This window comes from Pipra filicauda, unplaced genomic scaffold (genome assembly GCF_003945595.2).
Source record: "Pipra filicauda isolate LSUMZ 115617 unplaced genomic scaffold, ASM394559v2 scaffold587_size370460_pilon, whole genome shotgun sequence".
NCBI classification, from domain to species: domain Eukaryota; kingdom Metazoa; phylum Chordata; class Aves; order Passeriformes; family Pipridae; genus Pipra; species Pipra filicauda.
In genome coordinates, this window is record NW_024104739.1 from 272,927 (window position 1) to 289,442 (window position 16,516).

A 16,516-nucleotide genomic window follows, 5' to 3' on the forward strand; every position below is an offset into this window, starting at 1 on the left:
TATATTATTATATATAATAACATATATTTTATAGATAATATATACAACATATTATATATTATTAATAAATATTGTATATGCTGCTTTGTAATAAATATTTAAATATTTAATATTTAACACAAGGAGAAAAAATGAGCAGGGAAAAATTCAAATTAACTGGAAAAAAGGTATTTTTTAAACTATTTTTTCAGTTGTTGTTTACTCCAAAGCTGCCTGTTCAACACAAAAGGTTGATTTAAATATTCCTCCTTATTTTATCCCAGTTTTGGCTTCACCTCAAAGCCAGGCAGGAGAATCTCTCAGGGTAGGAATGGAATCATGTTGGAACTATTTAAAGCTGGAGGAACCTTTTTGTTGCTGCCATTTCAACACTTTCCCACCAGAAACAAGAACTGTTTGGCTTTTATTTTATTTTATTTTATTTTATTTATTTTATTTTATTTTATTTTATTTTATTCTTTCTTTTTCCCTTCTTTTTCCTTTCTTTTCCCTCTCTTTTCCTCCCTTTTCTTCTTTTTTATTATTATTATTATTATTATCACCATCACCATCATGATAATATTTAACATTTACACATTTAATATTATTTACATATAACATTCTTATATAGTATATTTTAATAATAATAATCACTTGGAGGAATCAGGTGCCAGAAATGCCAGGAATTTAGAAATGCTTTGCTGATAATCCCTGGAAGGCTGGGAACAGTGCGGGGAAACGGGAATTGGGCCAGGAAAGGGAGGAGAAGCTCCATCAGGATTCCAGGCTGGGACAGAACCGAGTGCCCAGGGAGCCATAAAATCCAGTCATGGGGGGATATTCCTTGGTCTGGCTGTGGGGCAGGAAGAGCTGGAATTGTGGGAGGAGAGGGAATTGCTGGAGCTGGATGAGGGGAGTTTTCCACGGGAGCAGAGCAGAGGAAAAGGTCCCACCTTGGCCATTCCAGGAGATGTTTGTCCAGTGCCTGCAGAGCCTGGGCCAGGCAGAGCATTCCCATGGAATCCTGGATGGGTTGGCTTGGAGGGACCTCAGGTCCCATCCAGTCCCATCCCTGCCCTGGGCAGGGACACCTCCCACCATCCCAGGCTGCTCCAACCTGGCCTTGGACACTCCAGGGGTGGGGCATCCTCTGGGAATTCCATCCCAGAGTCCCAGGGCCTCCCCACCCTCCTAGCCAGGAATTCCTTCCCAATATCCCATCTCTGGCAGTGGGAAGCCATTCCCTGTGTCCTGTCCCTCCATCCCTTGTCCCCAGTCCCTCTCCAGCTCTCCTGGAGCCCCTTTAGGCCCTGGAAGAGGCTCCAAGGAGACCTTGGAGCCTTCTCTTCTCCAGGGGAACATTCCCAGCTCTCCCAGCCTGGCTCCAGAGCAGAGGGGCTCCAGAATCCTGGAATCCCAGGATGGTTTGGGTGGGAAGGGACCTTAAAGCTGTGGCTGCCTCATCCCTGGAAGTGCCCAAGGCCAGGTTGGATCCCCCTGGGATGGTGGGAGGTGTCCCTGCCCAGGGCAGGGGTGGAATGGGATGGGATTTAAGGTCCAACCCAAACCAGTCTGGGATTCTGTGGATCTTCTGCTGGAAAACTGCACAACAGTTGGAAAACTGGCAATTCCTCTGCTTTCCAGTTTGTCCCAAGGCAGGGTGGAAAGAGAGGGAGACGTTTCCGTGTCTCTGCAGGAATGGGAGCCCCTGGAAGCTCTGTAGACCTTCTGCTGCCTTGGGAATTCAGGCAGGGCTGAAATGGCCTTTTACAACTCCCAGCTTTGCTACTTCCCTTGCTTTGTGTGGATTAAACCCTCGGATATTCCCGTTTCCAGCCCTTAGTTCAGCCTGGGGCAGCGTTGCACTGCCTGACCCTCCTCCCTCCTGCAGAGCTCCTGGTTGTTATTCCTCATTTAATTATTATTAATTATTTAGTGCCTGTCACTTTGCTCCGGAATCAGCATTTTCCAGCCTTATTTTCAGGTTTTTCCCAGTTTTTTCCAGCCTTGTTTTCAGGTTTTCCCAGCCCTGCCATCGGATTGTTCCATCAGGGCCCTTTGTGTGAAATGTTGAGTCAGAGCCTTTGCTTTGTCTCCATCAGCCCTTTGTTCTCCTCCTTTGCCGGAATGTTCCCGGAGATCTCAAAGCCCCATCCAGGATCTCCCAACTCCCATCCCGGATCTCAGACCCTGTCAGAGGCTCCTGTTTGTTTGTGCAGCCGCTGACAGAGCCCTGGGTTCCTTTGAAGGGTTTGGGACCTGCTTTCCTTGTGTCCCCTGAGGAACTGCCCCAGGAAACTTCCCATCCCTCTGTTGTGGCGTGGGAATGCCTTGGGAGAAGAGATTGTTTCCTTTGCCCCGTTTTCATGGATCTGGATGTCCCAGGTGTTTGGGCAGCGTGGACAGGACGGGTTTGGTCGGGAAACATCAGGCACAGAACCCAGGCAGGGAGGAGGAAGTGGCTGAAAATATCCCCCTTCCTAAAAATAACCCAGTTCTGAGGCTTCTCCTGGCATTCCTGCTCTTCCCACCTGGATCCTGGGATGCAGGATTGAAATGAGGGGGAATAGAGACAGACACAGGGAGAGGAGAGCAGCTTGGAGCTGGCTCCTTCCCTCCTTGCCTGGAAATCCCTTTGCTGTCCCGCGGGTCCGTGGGCGTCACTAATGTGATGGCAGGAATTAAACCAGGCACTGAATGTAGGACCAGGGGCCTTTCTCTGCTTCCTGCTTTTCTTTCCCTGATTTTTTGACTCGGATTTGCTCAATGAGCCACAGCTCCAGGGGTTTGTTCTCCAGCCCTGATCATGGAAGGGCCACTCCAGCCTTTTGTGCCACAGTGGGGCAGGAACAGGGTCACTGCTCAGCACAGCCTGTCCCAGGCACTGCAGCCCTCCCAAAGCCAGGCTCGAGTCATCTCCATCCAAAGCCAGGCTTTAGCCAAGCTCCATCCAAAGCCAGGCTTTAGCCAAGCTCCATCCAAACTGAGCGAGTGCTTTCCCTGCTTTTCCCTTCCCATTTTCCTGGGAGCTTCCCAGTTTAGAACCAGCCCAGTGACTGAGGCAATGTATGGGTTTTTGCGTAAGCCCAGCTCAGTTAATCCTGCAGCAGAGCATTAATCCCGAGTTAACCACTGAGGAGGAGGCCGGAATTCCGGGTTGAGCTTTCCCGGCCGTGCCTTTGCTCAGGATCCCCCTTGGCAAAGCTGTGGTTGCTTTGTTTTATAATCCCATTTTTCCACTTAGTTTCGATTTTAAGGACTTTTTTAGTCCCTGTTTAGGACTTTTGGGAACACTGGTGCCAATCCAGTGTCTTTTGGGTGGCAAAATTTGTGGCTTTTTGGGAATTCATTCCCGTTTATTCCTCCCTTTGCTCCCTGTATCCACCTGTACCTGCACAGACATGGAGTCAGGTTGGGTCGTGTGGCTTCCAGAGGTTTCCAGACCTTCCCCACCTTCCCTCAGGGCTTCCATCATTCCTGAGGCCACACAAAGAGCACCAGGAAAACTGGGAATTGGGACAGGGACTCCTTGGGGGGGCGGGAGAGGTGTTTTAGCCAAGGCCCAGCTGGAGGCAGGGGAGTGTGGGGCTGGAACGGGATCCAGCTGCCCTGGAGTCTTCCCTTCTCCAGGGGAACATTCCCAGCTCTCCCAGCCTGGCTCCAGAGCAGAGGGGCTCCAGAATCCTGAATCCCAGGTTGGTTTGGGTGGGAAGGGACCTTCAATCCCATCCAGTCCCAGCCCTGCCCTGGGCAGGATCCATGGATTTTTCACAGATATTGGGAAAGTTCAGCCAAAGCTGTTGGAGGAAAACTGGGAGAAGACTCCAATGAAAGGAGAGATTCCTTCCAATGTCTTTCTGCTGGGAAGGAATTCCTCCCTGGGAGGGTGGGGAGGGGCTGGGATGGAATTCCCAGAGGATGCCCCATCCCTGGGCATGCCCAAGGCCAGGTTGGATCCCCCTGGGATGGTGGGAGCTGTCCCTGCCCGGGGCAGGGGGGAATCAAAGGATCTTTGAGGTCCCTCCAGCCCAAAGCACTCCCAGATTCCCTGATCCCGGTGTGTGGGATGGACATGGAGCTGTTCCAACCCAAAGCACTCCCAGATTCCCTGATCCCGGTGTGTGGGATGGACATGGAGCTGTTCCAACCCAAAGCACTCCCAGATTCCCTGATCCCGGTGTGTGGGATGGACATGGAGCTGTTCCAGCCCAAAGCACTCCCAGATTCCCTGATCCCGGTGTGTGGGATGGACATGGAGCTGTTCCAGCCCAAAGCACTCCCAGATTCCCTGATCCCGGTGTGTGGGATGGACATGGAGCTGTTCCAGCCCAAAGCACTCCCAGATTCCATGATCCACAGGACAGCAGGAGGGGCATCAAAGCCCTTGTTGCCCTTCCCTTGTCCCTGCTCTGGGGGATATTCCAGACATCCCAAATAGTCTGTATGGGATTTGGCCGCAGCCTCGGGACTGTCCCTCCTGCTCCTGGTTCTGCTGCTGAAACCAAATTATTTTTGCCCCAAAGCCCCGCGTTTTGGCCAGGCTGGAGATCCCCAAATGAGAGAATCCGCTTCCAAAGCCCCGGGAGAAAACCGGAGCTGATCCTGAAATGATTCCATGGGCTGGGAGGGCATTGAAGGCAACAGGCAAAAAAATTCCATATTTTATGAATATAAAAAAATAGTATAGTATATTATATATCGTGTATATTAATATATAATAGATTAGATTTTATTTTATATAGGTTATATATTTTATTTTATATTTTATATGTTTTATAGCCTGTATTTTATATTTACATTATATATTATAGCCATGTGTTATACATATAACATGTATTTTATTTATGTGTCTATAAAATCACAAATTATATATATGTAATATATATAAGGTATAAAAAATATACAACATTATATATATTATATATTATGTATAATGTTATTATATTATACATATGCATGTTATGTATACATATATAATATAAAGTATATAATACCATTATATATAGTATATAATGTTATATATAGCATTATGTATATTATATATAGACTATATAACACACCAGCAAGTCCATCCTCTTTGTTTCACTTGTGTGTTTCTTTACTTCTACTTATTTTTATTTATTTCTATTTCTCTCTTGATTATTACTTCATTTTATTAATTATTCATTACTATTTTATTATTTATTTTTATTGTATACATTAATTATATGTTAATATATTAATATATTTATTTCATAGTTATTATTTTAAATTTTTTTTTTTACAATTTATTATTATTTCCTTTTTTCCTATTTATTTATTTCTTTTCCTTTCCTATTTCTTTTCTTCCCCTTCCCTCTATTCATTTCCACTCCCACTTTTCCCTCTTTCTTCCTCCAGGACTTTTTCATTCCCTTTAAAAAAACCCCCAAATTCCCTCTTTTCCTTCAGTTTTCCACCCCCACAGTTGGTTCCTCCCTCCTGGTTCCGACCTTTTCCATTCCAGCTCTCCAGGGATTTGTGTTTCCTTTTTAAACTCGGTGCCTCAGGGAGAATATTCCGATTAAAGGCAGGGAATCAAAGGCCTTTGAAAGGCCAATAACACCCAAAGGCATTAAAACACCTCCTGAGCATTCCAGCATCTCTGATAAATCCCGGTTTTTTGGTGGAGAAGGTTCAAACTGGATATTTATTCCCGCCCTGAGCAGTGACAATCCACCTTTTCCTCTGGATAACTGGGATAACCAGGGTCCATTTCACCAATAAACCCCAAACACTGATTTTCTCCCTAAATTCTGGGGGAATTCTGCCCTTTTCCCTGGATTTTGGGTGCATGACAGAGCTGCTGTGCTGAGCTTGCAAATAACAGCCTGGAATTGCTTCAGTGCTCGGAATAATTGGCTTTTTTTGGCTCTTTTTGTACTGATCAGAATTGATGTGACTGAAGTGCAAATCTTCATAATAATCATGCATTTGCTGGCAGTGATTGGAGGACCTCCTTTTTGGCAATCTCTGGTAATTCTGCTCCTCTTCTTACTTTATCCTGATTTATTTTCCTTTTCCCTGGATGAATTCCCTGCACGGGTTGATTTGGGAGGAGATTTTCCTCGGAAGTGGGACATGGGAATTTTGGAGTTGATCACGTGGAATTCCCTGGTTCTGGCTGGGCCAGAGCTACTAAAAAAAAAAAAAAAGGTTATTTTACACCTGGAAAAACATCAAATATTGCCCAGATTTCGATGGGCCTTCAGGGAAATCCTGGGAAAACCTCCCTGGATTTCGGGCAGTGGAGGAGCATTAAATTGGGATGAGGATTTGGGGATAATTGGGCCTGGCTGGGGCTGACTGATTTATATGGGGGGGAAAAACCCCAAATTGTCTTTTTTTCCTTTTTAAATTGGGATTAAATGATTAAATGAATGTTTGAATTATATTTATATCTATATCTATATTTATATGTTTTATCTATATATAATTTATATATATTTATATATATTTATATCTATATTTAAATCTATTGCATCTATTTTATATCTAATTTTGCATCTATTTTATCTATATCTATATATCTATTTTATATATGTTTTAATACCTACTTTATATCTATATGTTCATATATATAAAACCATATAATCTATAGATATAGATGTGTTCCTGTGGGCTCTCCAGGCCATGTCAGCTGGCACTTGATGGGCTTTGTTCTTAATTATAATTATAATTAATCACTAATCACAGCAACGTTCCTAACCCTGGAATGTCTGACGGGATTTGGGATTTGGGGGTGGGAGTTTTGATTTGCTCTGGTTTTGGGGGGGAGGAGGGAAATAACGGGATCCAAAGGGGGTCGTGCACTCAAACATTCCACTTTCCCCTGGGAAGAGCAGGTGGGAAAAATGCAGGATTATGGTTTTGGGGAATTGTTGCTTTAATTCATTTCCTTTCCTTGTATCCCATAAAACTGGGTGTCCCTGTCCTGGCTCCCTCCTTTCTGGCCCTATAAATTCCCTTTTAAAGCCTCTTAAACACTCCTGGAGCTGGAGAATTCCTGGGAGATGGTGAGTTTGGGATCACTGGGAAAATGGGAATGAAGGGAGCAAGTTTAGGGCAACTTGTTTAATCCATGGATTATGTAGTTTATATTCCATATACTGATTTATTTTGCTGTTGGAAGCAAGAGAAAAGTCCTGCAGTTCCTGGGATTTTCCTCCCCAAAGGCACCAAGGATTCGGAAATGTGGAGCTGGAGGTTGTTGTTCCTCAGGCAGAGAGTCCATGGACAGCTCCACATTCCAGCTGGGATCCAGCCCTGTGGGAAGGACTCCCGGGACCCAGGTTTCCTGGCTGGGTGTGGGATTTGAGGTCTCTTCCCTGACCCTCAGCTGGTGGAAATGGGCTCTTTTCCTGCCCATTCCCTCGTTATTTGGGGTTTGAGATCCCAGAACTCCGATGGCACCAACTCTGCAGTTCCTGGCAGCAATTTTCTGGGAAAATATCCCAGCCTTGCTTTAATCCAGGTTCTTCCAACCTCCCCTGACCCTGTTCCCTTCCTGCTGCCATGTGTTCCTATTGACATGCCGGGATTTTCCCAACCAAAATTTGGAATTGTGGAATCCTGGAGTGGGTTGGGTGGGAAGGGACCTTCAATCCCATCCAGCCCCAGCCCTGCCCTGGGCAGGGACACCTCCCACTATCCCAGGCTGCTCCAGGTTTATCCAACCTGGCCTTGGGCACTCCTAGGGATGGGGTATCCTCTGGGGAGTCCTTTCCAGGGCCTCCACATCCTACCAGGAAGAATTCTTTCCCAATATCCCCTCTAACCCTGCCCTCTGGCAGTGGGAAGCCATTCCCTGTGTCTTGTCCCTCCATCCCTTGTCCCCAGTCCCTCTCCAGCTCTTTCAGGAACAGCTCCCTGTGCCAGCTGCTCCAAGGGCAAACCCCTCTGCTCCAGGTTTCCTGGAATCCTGGAATGGTTGCGGTTGGGAGGAACCTTAAAGCTCATCCCATTCCACCCCTGCCCTGGGCAGGGACGCCTCCCACCATCCCAGCTGGCTCTCACCTGGAACGCTGCTTTCCTGGGATGTCCCTGGATCCAGCAGCTCCCTGGAGTCTCAGAGGGCTGAACACAGAATGAGATTTCCCTGGAGAACCTCTGGCTGGTGACACTTCCCTGAATTCCTGATGTGGTTTTTGAGAAGTTCTGCATAGATTTGACTTGATGACACTTCCTAGAATTCCTGGTTTTTGCAAAGTTCCATGTGGATCTTTGTGTCCCTTCTTTGAATTCCTGACGTGGTTTTTGGGAAGTTCCCCACGGATCTGACTTGAGATGAAACCCTTCCAGTCCCCAGGAGGGTCGGAATAATTCCCTGGGCTGCAGTGATCTATGGAATAACAGCCAAGGAATCCCCTGGTTTCACATCCAGGGGCTGCAATTCCATCCTGTGGGAACATTTCAGAGGGAAAAAGTTAAAATCATCTGATATTTCCTTGATTTTGCTTCTTCACACTCTTGGCTTTGCTGCTTCCACTTTGTCCCCATTTAGGAGCTTTTTATCCCCCTCCTCTCCCAGATCCCAGGCTGTGGCTGTTCCTCATTAGTGATTAATGATGAGTTATTTCTGCCCTCTCAGCCCTCCCTGGTGCTGCTGCCCCTGGCAGGGGACAGGAGGGTGTTAACGAAGCAGAACTGGCCCAAATTGGGGGGTTTAACTGTGATTTCCCCCTCCTGCCCCTTCCTGAGCACCTTTCTCTGGGCTTTGTCGTGTCTGAGAGTTCTTCTCTCCACTTACCTCGGGGAAATGTCAACTCTGATGTCTCTTGACTCCTGTTTGGAGCTTGTTAGTGGTTTTTTGTGCTTATAAAAGCCATTTCACCCCATCCTTTAAATACCAAAGTTCCCTCTCTGAGGCAGAGGGACCTGCTTTCGGAAGGTTGAGGGGAGACCTTGGAAGCCCTGAACTCCTGGCATCGATGGCTGATGCCCCGTCCGTGGCCATTCATCCTTTTGCTTTATTTGCCTTTATTTTTTCTCTACAATCTTTTTTTTTTTTTTTTTTTTACCTTAAAGGGGCAGCCTGAGCAAGGCAAAAATACATTGGAGTGTTGTGGAGCTGCCCTGGGCTGGGCAGGAACCTCCAGGGCAGGGTTGGGAGAGTGGGAAGGGTTCAGGCTGCTCTGCCCTGGGAGGATCAGGAGGTGAAGCTGTTGAACGTCACAGAAAACAAAAAAAAAATCTTCCAGAATGATCTTCAAGTTCGAGGGATGTCTGGACAAAACACACCCAGGGTGGGGTTTTGGGGTGTCTGAGGTTGGACTTGATGCTTCCAGCTCCAAATATTCCCTGGTTTCCCTGCTCTGAGAGGGAAATTAAAGCAAAATAGAGACACTTGGAGCTCCCTGGGGCTCCTCAGGGCTGGCCCTGGGGGGCTGAGCTGGGTTATTCCCTGGAGTTCCACCACAGCACTTCCCCAGGGAGGAGCTTTCTCGTGGTGGTCCAGATAAAGTTGGGAAGTTTGGGGCAGTTATCTCCAAACACTCCCTTCCATGAACTTCCTGGGGTTTAATTTGAGCTATTTTTTGTCGTTTCTCTTCCTCCTGTTCTGCTCGAGACTTAAACCCGAAGGGAACTTTGGAAATTGGGCTCCTTTCCCCTTCTTTGGCAGCCTCAGCCCTCCTGCCCCACTCAGGGACCCCAAGGTGCCTCCTCTGGGCTCTCCTCACCTCCCTGGCCATGCCCAAAGGTTCGGAGCCCCTTTCTGGAGGGTTTCTCTGGGTCTTGGTGCAGGTGGGAGTTTAGAACCAGCTCCAGGAGAGGCAAGGGAGGAATTTCCCTCCCCTGGAGGGACTTGCAGCTATTCTTGGTTTCTTGGCCCACTTTTGGGGGCTCTTCTCGTGTGCCTGGAGATCAGCCTGGCTTTGTGGGAGGCTGGAGGGAGGCTTGGTATGGAATTGTTGGAGAACACGTCTCCCTGCGTGCCCAGGAGGAACTGCAATCCCTGTGTTGGCAGAGCCAAGCAAATACAGCCCTGGACAAGTGGAGTGTTTGGGTGCACTGGGGAACCTGAACCCAAAGCCAGTTTGTTTGTGCATCCTTTTAACTTCTTGTCTCTCTCCCATGAAGATTCCAATCCTGAATATCCAGGTGAAAATATTCCCAGCTCTCTGTACTGTGGCAGGAACCATCTTCTCCTGCACCAACTACTTTGGTGTGATCTTCACAGGGGGAGTTGGCAAAAATGGCTCCACCATAGCAGTGAGTACCTTGTCCTGCCGCTTCCTCCTCCTCAGCCACGCCTGGTGTTTTTATTTTATTTTGTTTTATTTTTATTCTATTTTAATTATTTTATTTTGTTTTATTTAATTTTATTTTATTTTAATTTATTTTATTTTAATTTCATTTTATTTTGTTTTGGTTTATTTTATTTTTAAATTTCTTTTATTTTAAATTTAATTACATTTAATTTCATTTTTTATTTTATTTTAATTAATTTCATTTTATTTGTGTTTTATTTTAATTTATTTTTATTATATTTTAATTAATTAAATTTATTTTTATTAATTTTTATTTTATTTTATTTTCATTAATTTAATTTTATTTTATTTTATTTTTATTTTAATTTAATTTACTTTCATTTTATTTTTAATTAATTTCATTTCATTTTGTTTTATTTTATTTTAATTTAATTAATTTAATTTCATTGTATTTTTGTTTTATTTATTTTTTATTTTAATTTAATTCATTTAATTTAACTTTGTATTTTATTTTTTACTTTGTTTTATTTTAATTTAATTAATTTCATTTAATTTTATTTTATTTTGTTTTATTTTGTTTATTCCCCCTCCAGGTGAAATATTTTCCTTTCACTTCATTTCCTGGCTTGGGAAAAAACCCCAAGTTAATATTGTGTGTGTGTGTAAGAAGAGCAGATTTAGGAGCCAGAGGTTTAAAATGGGTGATTGGAAGCAGTGCCAGCATTTTGATTTTGGGGGTTTGAGTTACTGACACAAACCAGGTTATACCAATACCCAAACATGCAACCCCGGGGAGCTCACACTGAAATCCGGTGCAAAGTCCCTTCCCAGGAGATTCCTCAGGGAGTTCTGGTCCTTCAGAGCTGAGCACTGTCCTTCCAGCAGTGGGCCAGGAGCTGGGGAGGGTCTCCTGAGCCCCCCCTGTCCCCTGGCTCTGCTGCCTCACAGGGGTTTTCTGCCCCACACCCCAAATCCATCCCCTCAGCTGTTCCCCCAAATCCATCCCCTCAGCCCCTGTTCCCCCAAATCCATCCCTCAGCTGTTCCCCCAAATCCATCCCCTCAGCTTCTGTTCCCCCAAATCCATTCCCTCAGCCCCTGTTCCCCCAAATCCATCCCTCAGCTGTTCCCCCAAATCCATCCCCTCAGCTGTTCCCCCAAATCCATCCCCTCAGCTGTTCCCCCAAATCCATTCCCTCAGCCCCTGTTCCCCCAAATCCATCCCTCAGCTGTTCCCCCAAATCCATCCCCTCAGCTTCTGTTCCCCCAAATCCATCCCTCAGCTGTTCCCCCAAATCCATCCCCTCAGCTTCTGTTCCCCCAAATCCATCCCCTCAGCTTCTGTTCCCCCAAATCCATCCCTCAGCTGTTCCCCCAAATCCATCCCTCAGCTGTTCCCCCAAATCCATCCCCTCAGCTTCTGTTCCCCCAAATCCATTCCCTCAGCTGTTCCCCCAAATCCATCCCCTCAGCTTCTGTTCCCCCAAATCCATCCCCTCAGCCCCTGTTCCCCCAAATCCATCCCCTCAGCTTCTGTTCCCCCAAATCCATCCCCTCAGCTTCTATTCCCCCAAATCCACCCCTCAGCTGTTCCCCCCCGCCTCAGGGGGCCCGTTTTTCATGTGATATTTCCCTTCATCCCCCATTTCCCAGCCCAGGAGGGTTTTTGAGGTTCCTTTGCTTTTTGAACCCCATTTCTCCTGCCATACTGTCACTTCATCCCCCGTTTTCCTGCCCAGGAGGGGTTTTTGGAGTTCCCTTGCTTTATGAACCCCATTTTTCACATGATAATTTCCCTTCATCTCCCGTTTCCCAGCCCAGGAGGGTTTTTGGGGTTCCCGTGCTCTCTGACCCCCTTTCCCAGCCCAGGAGGGGTTTTGGGGTTCCCGTGCTCTCTGACCCCCTTTCCCAGCCCAGGAGGGGTTTTGGGGTTCCCGTGCTCTCTGACCCCCTTTCCCAGCCCAGGGGGGTTCCCTTGCTCCCTGACCCCGTTCCCTGTCCCCAGGGCACGAGCGTGCTGTCCCCATTCCTGCACATCGGGGCCGTGCTCGCCCTGGCCGTGATGATCTACAAGAAATCGGCCGTGCAGCTCTTCGAGAGACACCCCTGCCTCTACATCCTCACCTTCGGCTGCGTCTCCGCCAAGATCACCAACAAGCTGGTGGTGAGTGCTGCAGGACCTGCCCCTTCCAGGCTCCATGGAAACTTGTGGCAAAACTGGGAGTTCCTGGGGGTTCCAATGGGTAACTTGTGCCCTTTGGAGCCCCGAGGAGGCGATTTGGGGAGCCTGGAGCTGCAGCAGAGCCCTCCTGTGTGTGAAAGGGCAGCTGAAGGTCCCCAGCTCTGCTCCCCCAGCTCCTGGTCACCAAGAAACAGCGGTTCTGTGCTCGTGGGGGAAGAGCTGGGAAAGGGGCTGGGAAAGAGCTGGGACAGGGCTGGGAAAGGGGCTGGGAAAGAGCTGGGACAGGGCTGGGAAAGGGGCTGGGAAGGAGCTGGGACAGGGCTGGGAAAGCCCCTCGTGGGGAGGGAGGGAGGAGGTGACACAGCTCTGGGACGCTCACTGAGGGTTTAACGCCGAGCTCTGGAGGGAAACAGGGTTGAAATGATTCCCAGGGAGCAGGTGAGTGAGGTCCAACAGCCCCTGCCTCCCACCCTCCCTGTCTGGGGCAGCTGGGACAGAATTCCTGGTGGAAGGAGAGTTTATCCCTTCCCAAGACCCGTTTCCAGCTGGGCCGTGCAGGGAGGATGGAGCGTGGGAGCCCATCTGTGCAGGGAGGGAGGTGGGAAGGCCTCACTTGGGCACCAAAACATCATCAAATCATACCCAGAGAAAGGTGGGGACCTCATGGAATGGGAAAAAAGAGGTGGAGGGAGAGACAAACTCCAAAAGTCTCTGAATTGGAAGCTTTAGCAGCTGTAAATTTTGTTTCCAGGCTCAGCTAAACTTTCCAAATTTGACTTTCAACTTAAAAAAAAAATCAGCTTTCTGCTCCCCTTTCCCTGGTTTGTTCCTGGCAGGAGGAACAGGTTGTGGGCTGGAAAACACGTTGGGTTTTTCCCTGGGCTGCATCCTTTGCTCTAAATGAAAGCTGTTTCTCTGCAAACCTTGTAACTCCTGCAGTTGTAGAACCCCACGTTCAAACAGGATTGAAATACTGGATATTTTGCAGCTGTGTGGCTTGAACTGGGGTTGGGTTTTTGGCTCTGTGTGTTCTGCCTTGGCTGGCCTGGGCTTGTTTCTTAAAATGCTCTTTTTTCTCTCTTAAAATGCTCTTTTTTTCTCCTGTAGGAAGCTCTTTTTCCCCTGTAAGCAGCTCTCTTTCCCCTGCAGGTTGCTCACATGACCAAGAGCGAGATGCACCTGTACGACACAGCTTTCCTGGGCCCAGCTCTGCTCTTCCTGGACCAGTATTTCAACAGCTTCATCGACGAGTACCTCGTGCTCTGGATCGCCCTGGTGAGTGGGGCTCATCAGTTCTCTCACTAATGATGGGGTTGCACGGGGCTGGGACAGGGAGGGGACCTGTTTTATTTGATTTTTATTTGATTTTTATTTTAATTTTTTAATTTTATTTTTTATTTTTATTTTATTTTTAATTTATTTTTTTATTTTTTTTTAATTTTTATTTTATTTTAATTTTTTTATTTTTTTTACTTTTTATTTTTCATTATATCTTATTTTATAAATTTTATTCTTTATTCTTCATTTTACTCTCCATTTTATGCTCCATTTTATTCTTCACTTTGTTCCTGATTTTATTCTGATTTTCTTCTCCATTTTATTCTCGATTTTATTCTCAATTTTCTTCATGATTTTCTTCTCAATTTTCTTCTCCATTTTCTTCTCCATTTTATTCTCCATTTTGTTCTTCATTTCATTTTTCATTTTATTCTTCATTTTTAGGTTATTTTAATGGTTTTTTTAGGTTATTTTTAGGGTTTTTGTTTTTGTTTTTTTTAATACCATTTATGTGGGGGAATTCCCCCTCCCCCAGTAAAATATTCTTATGAAAAGTGAGAAATTTGGATTCCTTGAAATATCTCGGGATGATGATGATAATAACTATAAACTATTATTAAATTACTATATTATTATATTAAACAATATTATTCTAGTATCCAGGAGCATATTAATTATTAAATATTAATTATTCTAGTAGTATTAATAACAGCTAGGAGGATATTGTTAATAATATTTAACATTATATAATTATATTGCTATATAATATTGATATATTTATTTAATATTAAATAATAATGATGATGACAGAGGTAAGGGGGCATTTCCCAGGATCTCTGGAGCTGCTGTGTCTCTTTTCCCTCCTCTGACTGGAGAACTGAGAGTCAGAGGCTGGAATTGTGTTGTCACAGGGCTGGAAAAAAGCTCAACATCTCCAGAAACTGTTCCTGGAGTGACTCCCCATCCCTGGGGGTGTCCAAGGCCAGGCTGGATAACCTTGGAGCCCCTGGGATGGTGGGAGGGGGCCCTGCCCGGGGCAGGGCTGGGAAGATCCCAGAGCTCTTTTCCAACCTGGATGAGCTCTGGGATCTTCCCAGCCCAACCAGTCTGCGATTCCAAGAGTATTCCCGGAGATCTGAAGGTTAAATTACTGCAGACCAGCCCCGCTGCTGAATCCCGGGGCGTGTGGGCCTGTCCCGCTGCGGGGGGAATCCCGGGAAGGGCATGGGAGCGTGTCCCTGGGAATCCCGGGAAGGGCATGTGAGCGTGTCCCTGGGAATCCCGGGAAGGGCATGTGAGCGTGTCCCTGGGAATCCCGGGAAGGGCATGTGAGCGTGTCCCTGGGAATCCCGGGAAGCGGGATCCGAGCGTGTCCCTGGGAATCCCGGGAAGGGCATGTGAGCGTGTCCCTGGGAATCCCGGGAATGCCGGGAATGGGATCCGAGCGTGTCCCTGGGAATCCCGGGAAGGGCATGTGAGCGTGTCCCTGGGAATGCCGGGAATGCCGGGAATGGGATCCGAGCGTGTCCGTCCCGCAGGTGCTGTCCCTGCTGGACCTGCTCCGCTACTGCGTCAGCGTCTGCTCCCAGATCGCCGCCCACCTGCACATCCACGTGTTCCGCATCCAGGGCCGCCCCTCCCACTCCAACCACCACTAGGGAACCGGGAGCCGCCAGGAAAACCAGGAAAGGGTTGCTCTGCTGCGTGACCGGGTGACGGAGGAGAGCGGAGGCGCGACGAGACCCAAGTAATTAATAATCGCGATCGCTTTGTCTGACTCTGGCTCTGGGACCGGGGACACTCCCCGACAGTCTCCTGCCTCGGGAGAGCCCATTCCAGAGGCAGCTCCGCAGTCAGCCCCGTCGGTTCCGGGCCTGGGAACGGCACGCAGGGATAACGCTCTGTCTTTGTGATTCCCTTGATTCCAAATTAACTCTCTGGCGAACGGATCCCCACGAGTCTCTAACGTAGTGTCAGTGCAGCCAGATCTGCTTTGGGTTCTAATCTCTCATCATCTCCTAGTGAAATACTCCCGTAGTTCCACTCAGATTGATTTTACTAAAGACCCGAGCTGGTTAAACACACAAACACCCCGAGGTATCTCACTGCCTTGCCTTGGAGCCCGGGCTGGGCTGGTTTTTCTTTTTTTTTTTTTTTTGTTTGTGTATTTGGAAAAACGAACAAACAAACAGAGAAAAAAGCGGGGGTTTTTGTGCTGGAAAGAAAAAAAGGACGTGTTGAACAGGGTTCTGCAGGCAAAGGGGTGCCCGGCATGCAAAATAGTGTGGTATCTTTGTCTCAATTAATTTTATTTTTTTAAATAAACGTTATCTAAAAAAAAAGAAAACAACTTTATTTCGAAACGATTTTCTTCGGTGGAAAAAGACTATAAAGAAGGAAGAAAGAAAGAAAGAAAATTTTACTGTTTACTTTTTTATGTATAAAAACTTAAGGCAAAATTTCCTTTCTGCTCTTAATAAAGAAGAATTCTGAGGGCGACAGTTGGCCTGAGATGTGTGTTGCTCTGTCCTGCTCGGACTTGGGATTTCCAGAGCAGTTTTCCAGTGTTTTCCTGTGGATCATGTTGTCATTTCCAGGATCTTCAGGAGCTTTCCCTGTAAGCTTTGGTTTTGTTTTTGTTTTTTCTCCCTATTTTAATACCACTGTTTTTGTTTTGATAGCGTTTTAAATGTGGTGAATCTGCACCAGGGACACTTAAGTCAGGTTTAATACAGGGTTTAATTGCTTGTTAATGAAATTCCCAGGGATTGTTAATGAACTTCCCAGGGGAAGTTCAGCCCCTGAGCCCCTGAGCTTGGTGTCCAGAGCAGGATCTGCCACAGACATCA

General features: G+C 46.7%; 1 protein-coding gene across 2 annotated transcripts in view; it reads left to right on the plus strand.

Moving 5' to 3' along the window:
• Window positions 1-16,168, plus strand: part of CEPT1 (choline/ethanolamine phosphotransferase 1) — a 32,071-nt gene extending 15,903 nt beyond the window's left edge. Inside the window, exons 5-9 of one of the 2 annotated variants that reach the window (XM_027711181.2) lie at window positions 5,889-5,973; window positions 10,078-10,209; window positions 12,213-12,371; window positions 13,539-13,664; window positions 15,206-16,168. In XM_027711181.2, the coding sequence (XP_027566982.1) occupies window positions 5,889-5,973; window positions 10,078-10,209; window positions 12,213-12,371; window positions 13,539-13,664; window positions 15,206-15,325 (622 nt within the window). In that variant the 3' untranslated portion in view covers window positions 15,326-16,168. The remainder of the gene's footprint in view (window positions 1-5,888; window positions 5,974-10,077; window positions 10,210-12,212; window positions 12,372-13,538; window positions 13,665-15,205) is intronic. The other variant, XM_027711177.2, reaches the window with a different exon arrangement.
• Window positions 16,169-16,516: the final 348 nt, after the last annotated feature.